Genomic DNA, 14,277 nt, shown 5'->3' on the forward strand with positions numbered 1-14,277 from the left:
ATACGCCGGAAGGGGACTGGTACAGTTTCGATGACGTAATTGGTATCCAGTCCCACACGACACACTACAAGTTGTCCAGTTAGACCATTCAGAAAAACCACCATTAACTGTCAAAACACGACAAAAATTACGATAGCAAATCAAAAATCATCTTTTTAAATGGCTTCTCAGAGATTGAAATCTTTCTCTTAGACAATTCGGTTGCAACCAAAAAAAACCACAATAATACCAACAACTTTATTACCTGGTACATGACAAGGTCCTGTCACACATATTCGCCCTTCTGTAAAATTCTTGCTTTCACAACCTTGTCCTCCATGCGCCGGAGGAGGACTGGAATAGTTCCGATGACGTAGTTGGAATCCAGTGCCACACGGCACACTACAGTTTGTCCAGTTCAAAGTAACGTTGACATAATTACCTGGCAAGTTGCAAGCGCCCATCAAACATGTTCGCACATCTGTAAAATTCCTGCTCTCACAACTTTTTCCTCCATGCGCTGGAAGGGGACTGGTACAGTTTCGATAACGTAATTGGAATCCACTTCCACACGACACACTACAAGTAGTCCAGTTAGACCATTCTGAAAAACCTCCATCAACTTTCAAAATAAAGCAGAGAACTCTTTTGAATACTACTGCCATGCCTATACCTTATTTCTTGACTACTCAAACCCTAAAAATTACCAGATTCTTGATAATAAACAGCACTATGCAAAAGTAATGCAAACGGCTATAAAAACAGTGGCTTCTATGTGGCGCGAAAGTAAGCGCGCATATTTGGCCTTGAACATTATCTGTTCCGAGATGCGAAGAGTTTCCGAGAGCGAAGCTCGATTCAAATTGTGAGCTTCGAGGAACAGGTATGCCCAAGAACAAAGATCCCATCATAATTTTGTGCGAAATCGAAGCTATTACGATTATTATTCTCCAAATATTTTGCAGTTTGTAGCAATAAATGTTTTAGAACAGCTTACCGTTCATTGCATAGGATGTTCGATTTTAATTGTTCTCTGATACGACTATATAAAAAAAAAACACACAAGTCCCTTCTTCTACAACAACCACGAACCGCTTCCTCATCTTGAATTAGCTTTTAAACGAAGCCTTAACGTAAGTCTTTTGAATTGGGGAATATCACTTGAGGTACATCCTCGGATGTTTTCCAGCTTTAGCTGGGGAATATTCGATTACATAATGCGTTTAGACCTATCGCACGCGGGTAAAAGTATTTGTTGGTTTATAACGTCGAATAAAGTGCTTTGTTTATTTCCAAAATATTGCCGATAAGTCGATGAGATATCAGAGATTTCCTGTGATATCTCGTTCCACTGATATATCGTTTCAACGAAATGTTGTTTCAACGATATACTATAAATCGTTGATATATCATTGATATATCGTAGGGCTAGGTGCATCATCACGTTAAATCGCCTTAGCGAAATATCGCTGTAGCTTTTTATCTTAAAGCAAGGTTTACGTCATCGCGATATATCGTTCTGGCGATACATTGCCAGAGCAATTTCATCGCCCCCGCAACAGTAACGTAAGATAGCAGTGCAGCCTAAAGATAATCATACGAAAGGCAGCTCAGGTAATTACTTCTTCAGAGTTAGTTCTTTAGAGCATTGGGAAACAAGGAAGGCCACAATAATTTTTTAATTAAAAATTTCAGTCGACGATGACTTGATTTTATTTATTGTACTCGCCCACGGCGCGTAATGGTCAATCATTGTGTACAACAAGCAAACAAACAAAAACAGCTGAGCAGTTCTAGTTTTGGCGCTTTTCCTTCAGTGTTGGCCGGGTAGGAGATGTATCAATCATGTCCAATTGAGACACTTCACTTGAAAGAGTTTTTCTTCGATTATTTATTTTCAGTTTGGCACTGTTTGACTGATGCAACGATGACAACTGAATATGTCAAATGACTTGATTTAACTGTATTAATTTAAATTTTAATGAGTTACTTTCAATATGTATTCCCTCCTCCAGCAATCAAAGCCCGCTGATGGATCGAAATTTCTATGGTATGTTTGATTCATACTTGTAAATGCTTTCACTGTTGCCTTGGTGCTTTGTTTAGCACAACAATACAAGCTTTATCCCCAAGAAAGTTTTCCATTGTAATGTGTAGTTAATATAAACACCGTGCTATTTTCAGCTCTTTGATTGTTGTGCGAGAAGGTGGGTAATTTAAAAGTGCTTAATCTCTTTCTTTCGTGTTTGCTGAACTATGACGCGTGCAAAAAATAAGCGAAGAGAAAGAATAGAAATTCCCGATTCTGTCAGCGACTTAGAATTAGTATTTGTGACTTGTACAAGTAAAACAGAAAAGGAAATTTTTTATTGAAAGCACAAAATATTTTTGTATAGCAAAGTTATCATGCAGAAGAAAAAACAACATTTTGATATACATTTACTTTTTGCATAGCATGCTGACGCTGTGCAGTTGCGCACTTCTGTGAAATCTTCGCTGTCACATTTTTGCCCACCATGCGCCGGAGGGGGATTGGTGCAATTTCGTTGACGTAATTGGAATCCGGTCCCACAGGTCACACTGCAGGTATTCCATTCGGACCAATCGGAGAAGCCTCCACTGACTGTGAAACCAAGCGCAAAACGCAATAATGAATAAAGGATATTTTGTCTCCCAGCTGGACTTGAATACTGATTAAAAAGTGAAAACGTTACTCAAGTTTTCTCGTAACTAAGCTACCTTATTCATGATAATCTTTCACCAAAGGCTATTTGTGCACCAGAACAGTCCACGAAAATCTCTCTCTTCCTTCACCCTTATTCTGTTATTTTTTAGTTAATATTTATATGCTAAAAACAGCTGAAAGGTTTGTTTTTTTTTCCAAGACGCCATTACTCTACCTCGAGGTCTGAATCTGTCAATACACGATGCAAGGTTTGGAGGCACAAGTACACGGACCATGAAATAGGGACCTTAAACAGCCAGGACAGCAACTCCGAGGAACACATTAATGAAAAAAGGGATCTCATATCTTTTGTTAGAATTTTCGCGAATGGCGGCATGTTTTTACCAAATTAACCGTTCGTCACGGCGCCACATCTCAACTTCAGCACTGACGTACCCGAGCAGAATTGAGTCCCAAAGGAAACTTAAATAATTTGACGTCGAGCTCTCTTTTCTTTGGCTACGCAAATTTTGGTTATTTAATGTCGTCGTTTTGCAGAGGACGGCTAAGAAATGTACAAATTCTTTAAACGCACGTGCTGAGCAATTGCTCTGCCCATGAAATCTTTTGTTTCGCAATTATTGTTTCATAAAGTCCCCTATCTATGGTTGAAGACAAAAATTGGGGTTGGGAAATGGTAACTGTTTCTTCACCCACCTGGACACTCATTTCCTTCACAGTCCATCATCTCGTACAAGTCTCCCTCACAATACTTTCCGCCATGAAGCGGAGCGGGATTGGTGCACGTTCTGTATCGAAAACTGGTTCCGTTACCACATGGATTGGAACACTGAGTCCAATCTGACCAATTCGAGAATCCCCCATTTACTGTTAATAAATAACACTTTAATTATTGCTTATTCGAGCACACACAAATATTTGAGACCGGTGTGGGTAAGACATGACTAGCAAATTAGACTCTACGATTTAAGACACTTGCCCGGTGAGTATCAAGGGAGTTGGGAAAGGAGTGGTATCGGTAAGAGGTGAAAGAGTCTCAAACTTGACTTGCATTAGACCATGTAAAAACATTTTGCTTAATAAATCTTCTCTCATATATAGGAAGCTGGTGACTCTAGAATGATGTTTAAATGAACTAAGAGGGAGGTAGCTTTGCCGTGATTGACAGTATGCAAAGTGCTCATCATAAACTTGTTTGTAATTGCCTGAAGTAGAGTATTTTTAAGGAGAGTCACATGTATTTCAAAAGGAACAGAGGGGAATTAGGAACAGAGGGGAATCACTTGTCGCCAACAGAGCTTAAAGACGGGGGAGGGGGTGGGAGGCACTATAGAACTAGACTGCAAACTAACTTCCAACAAGAGAGGATAAGTTTGACGACAGAAAGGAGGGTTGGGAAATGGTTACTGTTTCTTCACCCACCTGGACACACATTTCCCACACAGTCCATCGTCTCGTTAAAGTCTCCCTCGCAATACTTTCCGCCATGAAGCGGAGCGGGATTTGTACACGTTCTGTTTCGAAAACTGGTTCCGTTACCACATGGATTGGAACACCGAGTCCAATCTGACCAATTCGAGAATCCCCCATTTACTGTTAATAAATAACACTTTTATTGTTGCTTATTCGAGCACACACAAATATTTGAGACCGGTGTGGTAAGACATGACTAGCAAATTAGACTCTACAATTTAAGACACTGGCCCAGTGAGTATTTCGAGTTGGGAAAGGAGTGGTATCGGAAAGGGGTGAAAGAGTCTCAAACTTGACTTGCATTAGACCATGTAAAAACATTTTGCTTAATAAATCTTCTCTCATATATAAGAAGCTAGTGACTCTAGAGTGATGTTTAAATGAACTAGGAGGGAGGTGATGTTTAAATGAACTAGGAGGGAGGTAGTTTTGCCGTGATTGACAGTATGTAAAGTGCCCATCATAAACTTGTTTGTAATCGCCTGAAGAAGAGCATTTTTTAAGGGGAGTCACCTGGTTTTCAGAAAGGAAAGGAGGGGAATCACTTGTCGCCATCACAGCTTAAAGGGGGGGGGGGGGAGGGACTACAGTACTAGACTGCACACCAAATTCCAACAAGAGAGGATAAGGTGTTCCTCTTGCTGTTAATGAGGGAGGAGAGGGGAAGGGGGAATGGAGAAACATAGGAATACTACAGAGACCTATGAGGATCAGAGAAATGTTATCGGGCACAACTGAAAAACACCTTTGCCCCTCCCCCCTCCCCCCTCTCCCTAAAACGCGGATAATTAGTCTCTAGTAGCAAGTGGTGACCTACCTATCACACATCCATATAACTCCAACTTACCATGTGTTTACCAAACAGACTTATGAGGATCAGAGAAATTTTATCGGGAACAATTGAAAAACCCCTTTGCCCTTCCCCCCTCCCCCTAAAACGCGAATGATTAGTCTCTAATAGCAAATGGTGACCTACATATCACACATCCATATAACTCCAACCTCCACCCCACCCCACCCCACCCCACCCCACTCCTCTCAAGCTAAGAGGGAAATGACTGGTCTCTAATAGCAAGCACGTTGGTACATTCATAATCACTTAACTACTACACATCCATATAACTCCAACCTCTCAACCCCTCCTCCCAAGCTAAGAGGGGAATGATTCGTCTTTAATAGCAAGCACTACTGTGCAGTCGTAGTCACATAGTCACTTACCTACTACACATCCATATAACTCAACCCGCATGCAGATTTTATTCCATGTTTGAACTCTAATCTTTACTCGCTGAGCCACCAGTCCATCCAGAGGGAAGTACGCAATTTCGTCTCCATCGGTGGTCGGTGCGTAATCAAAATACTACGATATTTACAAAGAAAAAAAATTGAGGTTTCCTTACGGGTTGATTTCTCTTCTTTTCGTGTTGTCTCATAAAATATGAAAAACAGACGGCCACAGCACCCGGCGTGGTCGTAATCTTGAGGGCCACGAGTTTATTAGTACTTTATATTGTCAAGTGCCACCCTCGAAAAATAAAGTCGATTATTATTATTGTTATAATCTAACTAAACTAAGAGAGAATTTAATCAAGTGATTGTAACAACCTCAACGTTATCACTCGTTGGATAATGGGACCAAAAGACATTCCGTGAATTGATACGTCTGAAGTAAATAAAGAGCTTCGTGACATAGTCTTGGCTGTTACTTCGCCCTTGATATGCAAATACAGAAATGTTGACTTGCTTATCTGTAAAAAAAAATTTAAAAATTTGAATATTATTCTCGATATTAAGTCACAAAGCAAAACCTTTTTACGTAACCAAAAGCTGCCAAACCATAAAACTATCATAGTCAAAATCTGTCTCATTAAAACTCTGTCGTTAACAATGCTGTGTGTGGGCATGATTTCGAGATTGTAAGTTCCTGGTTAGATGTTTTGAACTCCCCATAAGACAAAAGTGCTTCTTGCCGGTTTATACAATGATTATTTCACGACTGCTTCCCAAAGTTTGCAAAAGAAAATTTATGAGTAGTCCTGGCGACAAAACAGTTAACACTACTTCTTTCAAAACAAAGAAAACCCGCGGTGAGTTCTTTTAATTCATTTGGCAGTCCTTCTTTCTGATAATGATGATTTTTTTATCAAGCGTCAACATTGTTGAAAGTTTGCCTTAGCTGTGAGCGCGGCCCATAAAAATTCAAGAAAGATATTTGGCTGAGCTGGCACGCAAGGCAACCATGCTTAAAATTATCTACGCGCGTCATGGTAGGGATAAGCATCTGCGAACATAAGGGGTATTTTAAATCTTTCATCGTATGAATGAACATAGATTTATCTCGAATTTTTGAGTAGCTGAAAGATGTTCTAAGCCAAGAGAAGAAAAGAAATTTAAGGTGGAGATAATTTGAATTGATTAACTTGCTCTTAAAGGGTAAATATTCCTTACCGAAAGTGAACTCTGGATACGCAAGTCCGTGATTCCACAATGCACACCAAGCCCCTGTACTATTCAGAAAAATATGACTTTCATCAAAGCTGTCATTATAAGAAGACTCTACTTTAGTCGTGTAATTGACAAGGTTGTCTGTAAGAAGCGCACCACATCCGGGACCTGTTAAAATGTACATGCGAAAATGATTAGTTATTCATACGCAAAAGCCATTAGATCCAAGAAAACTTTGCTACTTGGCTGCGTCTTGAAAGTGAATTTGTTTAGTTCTCCAAAGCAGCCTATTGTCGCTGAATTTAGGTGCCCTTGAAACAAAACCAAAGCGGTTTAGCTGAGAAGAACTCGCGCGAATAGTTTCGAACGGAGACGTTTTGAAAATGACGAACGGAGATGTTTTGAAAATGACGAACGGAGACGTTTTGAAAATGACGAACGGAGACGTTTTGAAAATGACAAACGGAGACATTTTGAAAATGACGAACGGAGATGTTTTGAAAATGACGAACGGAGATGTTTTGAAAATGACGAACGGAGACGTTTTGAAAATGACGAACTTGAGTGACGTGGCATAAGTTTCAAAGCAAAGGAATTACAACGCTTTTCCTGTCGTGGCTATGGCATTGCAGAAATTTTAGTTTTGTTGGCCGACTCCTTCACGCAAATAACACTTGACGGAATGTTTCTTCATTCACTTTTCCTCCAAAAGAGGAAAAGTTTAAAGCTGTTTATGGTTTGCCAGAAAAAAAAACTTTCAACCAATAAATCTTGTCAGACGTGTAAATCAAGTTAGGCCAGGTATGCTACGATAATTCAGTCTTCCGAGCTTTCGCCGATCTACGGCATCATCAGGGAATGTAGAGGGAATAATAAGAGACATCTTAACTCCTTCGAGAACATGGCTCACACGTGCGTTGGTCAGGACTTGATCGAACTCTTGGTAAAATTTCAAGGCGTTTTCCTTTCGAATCACATAACCGAGAATGAAGACCTCTCAGTCTTGTGAAGCTGATATTTTATGATGCATGCCGGCAGAACTGACAAAATCCTTTTAAGTTGCATGAAACAAAGAATGATTTAAGTCCGAAATAATTAGCGGCAAGTTGATCAAATTCCGGTCAACAAGACAATTTTAACCACATGAAGGTTGAATTGGGTAAAATAAAATTAATCTTTTCCTGATGAATTGAATTTCTAATGGGTTATGCTAGAGACTTGTGATCAAGTTCGCTAGACCCTGTTACATGGGAAATTTTCGGATAGCTTTAACCTAATTGGGTAGTGACGTAGCTTTAACCAAAGGAATTGAAATAAAACGCTTTTCTGGCAATAGTGTAGTTTTCAAGAAATCGTGCGTCAAAACTACTGAGGAAAAGGAAATGCAATGCCATATATTGAGCATATCGAGTAGAGGACGTACTCAGAATTGCAGAGAAAATCATGGCGTACAACGTAAGATCTTTCTCTTTGGCGGATTAAAAATTCTGAAACAGCACGTCCAAGCTTTATAAGCACGACAGTAAACAAGAGATTTTGCCATTGCAGAGTTGAAATATTTTTACCTATGATTGTCATGAAATGAGGCATGTGAAATGCTGTTGAATACACCTGTCGTTACAATTGCGTCAAAGTCCGAGAAGAACTTGCATTCCAACGGTTTTCAAGAAATACATATTTGCATTACGAAGAAACGAGTCTAGTTGAAAGTCACATATCAAACAGAGTAGCAGTGTCTCAAAGTACTAGCTTAAGATCACTTCGCGGTGGTTATGCGTTCTCATCATCAATTGAAATCGAAACAAGAACAGAATACAATTTACGACATAGTTACCTTTAGGAAAATCCACTGCATAGTTTGGGACAACGATGACAAGTAAAATTTGCACGCAAACACAGACACCAACAGCTGAACGCATAATGCTCCGAACAGTTAGGAACTTAGTCCGCAACTGAAGTCTTCCGACGAGAAGCTGTGATAGTTGTTGTTATATTTCCTAATCTGTTGATCTTTTTAATCAATCAAGCGACCAGTCATGCATGGGATAAGAGACATCTTAACTCCTTTGAGAACATGGCTCACACGTGCGTTGGTCAGGACTTGATCGAACTCTTGGTAAAATTTCCGCACAGCCCCATACTTCATTATGCATTCAGTTCTTGAATAGAGAAAACAATGACTAAAACAATACATTGCCATTGGGAAAACAGATTTGTTTTACAATAGTATGGGGCTGTGCGGAAATTTTACCGAACTCTTCATTGTAAATGAACTGGCTTCTTTGAAACGATAAAAATTGCTCACTACGCCTTACCTTAAAAGGAATGAAAATGGAACATACGTTCCAGTCGAGACGACACCCTCAAACCCAGAAAGAACACTCGGTTAGGGGCACTCAGAAATTGAACAGTTTAAGTAAATGACGAGGAAATGAAATGAGTAAATAGCTAGGATAAACTCGATATTCCTTTAATTATTCATCACTAGTTTACCACCAATGTAGTATCGTCAACACCTTTATTGCATATGATACGATACACCACGCCAGGGTTCTTATCAACCTTCAGGCAACTTATTAACCAGAAAATTGCCTAACAAACAGAGAAAGGACAAAACGATGAAGCACATGACAGCGAAGCAGAAAAATTGTTTCCTTACAAAAGAAAACGGATATTGGATAAACTTATTTTTATGTTAGACTACTGACCTTTTAGAGGACTTAATTTTTTCTTGCATTCTTTCCATTTTTATTTGAATTTTTATCTATCAACCCTCCGGCAGATTTTACGTCTAAAACTACCAAAACAAACAGGGAGAAATAAGCGGTGAAGCAAAAACGCAAACAACGAAAGCGACGAGATTAGAATTTGTTGAAGCATTCGTTTTCTTTAAGGAGATCTGATTTTTGATGCGTTATATGAGTTTTTTATTTTTTTATTCACTAAAGAAAGGAAGGGCTTGTTTTAATGAAACTGTTTACAAATTTTCTAAATAAGTCAAAGGACCCCCTAACGATAGTTTGACCTTGCACCACCTCCTTCTCTATTCAAAGGATCGGACTAATTGATATTTAAATTAAATTGCGGCTAAAAATTTTCACAGACGGTCTGAAGCTGTTTTGACAGCGTCAGTTTAGTTATGGATCTTTAGGGAACCTTCAATTTGTTGAATACATAGCCGATCATGAAAAACACTGGTGCACGTTTAAACAAATGAATAGGAAACCGATATAGCCATCGTGAGGGAGAAACACTAGCCTTGATAAACTAAGAGTTGGAGAAATAGTTTTCGTCTAACAGCTGTCATAAAAACGCTATAAAACGCCTTATTGGTTTTTAATAAATTTATTTTGATCTAATCTGCTTGTAACCATAAATAACTGCCACGCGGGAAGTAACCTAATATTTAATTAATTTTTTGCAAAGATATGAAAAATACGACTCATATTATTTCCAGGTCAGGAACATTTTTCGAAGTCTTCTTATACTATACGAAGAACTGTACTTAACTTTTGATAAAGACAGTTGGAATTGCTAATGAAAATAAAAAAAATTATTTGTCAAGCAGTTTTCAAACTCTTTTATAGTTAATCGATATCTGAGTGGAAAATTGGAACGTACATATTTTTTAAGTGATATTCCGCAAACTTTGGACGCTTTACACCTTGAAAATGTCCTCTGTTACTTTAATTCAATACTTTAGCGACGCTTGCGAAATACTAAACGGAAGATATGAAGCTGGTCAGCTATTGAAAAGAAACTAAGTTCCATAACAACTGGCAATTAATACGTTTTCATTTGTCTGACAATTTGTCTGGTTATTAAATCTCATCACTTTATTCACCCCCTAGACGGTCTCTCTCAATCGTAATACACCACGGGAAAAGTTTAATTCCGATTACAGTAATCTACAGCGACAAAAGGCCACTTTAGTAACTATATGGACATAAATAGAACGTGTTTTCCGATTCAACACAGGCATCTGGAGATTAATCGATCTTAATCGTTCACTCGCCAACTTGTTTCAAAGTGGCTGTAAGATATTGAACAAGCTGCCCAAAGAGTCCATAATCACTTCAAAACAACTGCTTGATAAACAGATAACTGCTGGCATCACTGTTATCTGTTGTGATGGAAGTTACGTTCACGAATGCAAAGCTTTAGATTTCGTGTTCTAAGGGAAAATATGATTTGTGCTTCACACAAGAGCACGAGTTTCTATAATGTTTTCGGAATAATCTGTAGGAATTGCTGTTGACGAAGCAAAAAAAAAGGAAAACCATTGTTTGCTCAATCAGTTACCTGTGGGATAAGTCCCTACTTTTTCCGTTACAAATACAGCAAGGAAAATGGACAGAGACATAAAAAACGTTTAGTTGAGAATATGGTGGTCAAAGGTAGCGTTTACAACAAGATCGTTCTCACTTCTTCAGAGAGAAAATGTTATGGTTTTCCAAAAGCAGGAAGTTCATTCTTTAAGTTCAGCCATGCATGTTATATGAATCGACGTTCACTAGGAAACACTCATTAATTATTATCAATAAGTAGTAAACAAGGATAAGTAGAATGCCCTACTATGCCCTAAGAATGGGTATTTTTGACCCGGCGTAATAAAATCAAGGGCTTTAATCATGAACCTTCGAACTCAAACGGTGGCGCGACTCATAGTTAAGATTTGTAGTAACTCATGTCGTCCGATCAATTGGGTGAAATTTATCTACATACTTTCCCAAGTATTCACTCGGCCATCGTCGGATTTGAAGTTTCGCGTGAAATCGAGGCGGATAGATACCCGCATGTGATCGAGGCTATATGTGTCAGTCAGTCCAAGATGGCGTCGAAAAGCTAAATGAATCTGGCTTCGAGTCGATATCCACGGATATCGTAAAACCAGCGGGACTGAAAAGAGATTTTTCCGTTTTACAGCTGTCACAAAAATTAGTTATAAAACGCTGTATCAATTTTGGCTGATTTTGTTCTTTCATTCTGCTTGTAACCGTAAATAACTGCAACACTGGAAACAACCCAAGATTTGAAAATAAATTATTTAATTTGTCCTGGGAAGTTCGAGTTTAACGAAACTTGTCGAAAATTTCCTCTGCCAGACGAAGACCTATACTTGACTTTGAATAAAATTAATAGTGAAGATAAGGAAAATAGTTGTTAAGCAGTTTTCAAATTATTTTATTGTTTGCCGATACTGAGACGAAAATTGGAAAGTTCTTGTATCTAAAGTGATGCTCTGCTTATTTTGGATGCTAAAAACTTGGAAATGTCCTCCTTTACTTTAATTCAACAATCTGGCGACGGCTTGCAAATCCACAAACACTAAGAAGCTTTCAAGCTGGTCGGCCATTGAAAGGAAAACTAAATTCCAAAACAACTGGCGATTAATAGGTTTTCATTAGTCTGAAACTTTGTTCGGTAATTAAGTCTCATCACTTTATTCACCCCCTAGACAGTCTGTCAATCGTAACGCACTACCGACAAAAGGCCCCTTTGATAACTTGAATCATACGGACATATAAATAGAAAGTGTTTCCTGATTTAACTGAGGCATGTAAGAAATATTCGTTCTGAATCTCAAAATATAACAAAGTCGCTCGCGAACTTGTTTCATAGTAGCTTTAAGATATCGAATAGGCTACGAAGAGTTCGTAATCACACGAAAATAACTTCTTGATAAACAGATAACTGCTGGCATCACTACTGTCTGTTTTGCTGAAACTTACGTACCGCAGCGTTTAACTAAATACTTTGTTTCCCCAGTGGAAATATGAATAATGCTTCATCATACGAGAGCGTGAGTTGCTTCAAATTCTTCAGATAATCTGAAGGAATCACTGTTCACTGTTGACAAAACAAATCGACAAGGAAACCGTTTCGTGCATATTTACCTCTAGGATAACTCCCTACCGTTTCCGCTACAAAGACAGCAAAGAAAATGGACAGAGGCGAACGAAAACGTACAGCTGAGAGCATGGAGGACCAATATGGTATGGAATGGGTTTACAATAGCTCCTTCTAACTTCTTCAGAGTGGAAATAAAATGGTTTATCAATCTGCAGGAGTTTCATTCTTAAAGATCAGCCGTGCATGTCAAAGGAATCGAATACTATCTATTAACGGCATTAAAGGGTAATATTCATTTTTTAACGCAATTGATTATCTTTAAAAAAAAAAAAAAGACATATGAACGTCAAATGAATCGAGTCATATCCTACCCTGGCTGCACTTGACCACTGAAATAAAATTTATAACTCAAATTTAAAATTCGTTCGGGCAGACAAACACCGCAGAGATAAGAATAAACCGCTAACAAATGTGAATAGCGTGGTTTGACCCTTTACCTCCCATGAGTGACCAAGAGAGAATTTCTCCTTAAAATATCAATACAATATCAAGCATAGAAGTGATGAGAATAAAGTGAAATATCAATTAAGGAATTATTACTCGATCCAATACTAAATTCTCCAAATTGACACTATAAGAACTGTATGTCAGACAGTAAAGAGACTTACTAATGAGATCTTGAGAGTTGAAAGGTTAATTGATTTAACCTATGTTTTTATTACTTATGAATAATTACCCTTCATTCCTAACTGCTTTATCGTTTTGAGCATCCCATTTATCCTTGTAAAAGAAATTTGGACTCTCAGACGACTTGAATTCAAGAAAATGTCAGCTATTCGAGCCACATAAGACGAAAATTATTTTAGACGAGACGTCTTTCGTTTCCGCCACTCATTAAATGTATGTGTGTTCACCCCCGACGTGCTGCGATTTCAAAGATGTTTGGTTCATTAAATTTAAGACAAAGTGTTTCAACATAATCATCGGGTCCATTTGATAGAGTCTCGTTCTCTGTCCGCGAGACTAGCCTCAAATAAAATGCAATTATTTTTGTCCATAGCAACGTTTTATGGAACCAAAAGAAAGAGGCAATGTTGACAACTAGATGGATGGCAAAGAATCACACTCGTTAAGGATGAACAACAGAAAAATGACGGGAAGAATTGGAAAAAAAATTGTTTTGCTGACCTTTCGGCGAGGATCCTCCGCACGAATTTTGAACAAGAATAACGAAAAATGCTCCTTTTAGCCACATATTTTCCTTTGTATTTGTTTAAAGGTTTGGTTCGATTAGTTCTTTGGTTCCTTTGTTCTTCTTCTGTAACATGTATGAAGCAGTCTTTTCGGTGAGAGATATATTTATACCGAGATCTCTGTTCACTTCTGATTGGCAGTAATGCAATTAGCATAAACCGTTCTTCCGCGTTCGGTCAATGATCTGCCCACGCAACCTTCCGTATTTAATTCCAGTCACAAATAGTATTTCCAAGTAGACTTCAAGAATAACAGAATGTTTATTCTTAAAAAAATGTTCAAAGCAGATTTCTTATACGTGGTAATACTGTACTAGAGGACCTTTGGATCTCAAACTGCCTCAATCCGAGCACGAAGAGCCCCAACGATAAGCTCACAACTTTTTTATGACGCTTCTAACCTGGAATTGATGATTCTATGTTGAGAAATATTAGGCATTGAGTATTATCGAAAACCAAGTTTCAATAACTTTCCGCTCGCTAATTAAGAACTTGGTGCTTATCACCTGGCTTATAAGCCACAAACGAAGATTTAGGATTGCAGATTACTTCATCTTAACTAAATGACGAAATTCCGCTCTTAAAAGT

The 14,277-nt window shown here is 38.4% G+C and overlaps 2 protein-coding genes across 2 annotated transcripts in view; both read right to left on the minus strand.

Moving 5' to 3' along the window:
- LOC149044918 (phospholipase-B 81-like) overlaps positions 1-14,277 on the minus strand; it is a 59,678-nt gene that overhangs the window by 30,433 nt on the left and 14,968 nt on the right. The window lies entirely within an intron of this gene.
- On the minus strand, positions 641-8,704 carry LOC149044921 (properdin-like). Its single transcript, XM_089206858.1, has 7 exons — positions 8,418-8,704; positions 6,587-6,751; positions 5,744-5,886; positions 5,357-5,498; positions 4,088-4,258; positions 3,362-3,532; positions 641-2,602 (listed from the first exon to the last, which is right to left on the minus strand). Exons 1-7 carry the CDS (start codon positions 8,500-8,502, stop codon positions 2,346-2,348), a joined length of 1,134 nt encoding a protein of 377 aa, XP_089062984.1. The 5' UTR covers positions 8,503-8,704; the 3' UTR covers positions 641-2,345.

Source organism: Pocillopora damicornis, chromosome 5 (genome assembly GCF_964200805.1).
Source record: "Pocillopora damicornis chromosome 5, jaPocDami1.2, whole genome shotgun sequence".
Classification (NCBI taxonomy): Eukaryota; Metazoa; Cnidaria; class Anthozoa; order Scleractinia; family Pocilloporidae; genus Pocillopora; species Pocillopora damicornis.

What these genes read in the sequence shown, in the direction of transcription:
- LOC149044921 (XM_089206858.1), bottom strand. Translation starts at nt 8,502, where the DNA reads ATGCGTTCAGCTGTTGGTGTCTGTGTTTGCGTGCAAATTTTACTTGTC. An exon ending in CAACGAGTGATAACGTTGAG is followed by an intron (nt 5,499 to 5,743) that starts GTTGTTACAATC and finishes TAAATATCGTAG; the next exon opens with TATTTTGATTACGCACCGAC. An exon ending in TGTGGGAAATGTGTGTCCAG is followed by an intron (nt 3,533 to 4,087) that starts GTGGGTGAAGAA and finishes ATTTATTAACAG; the next exon opens with TAAATGGGGGATTCTCGAAT.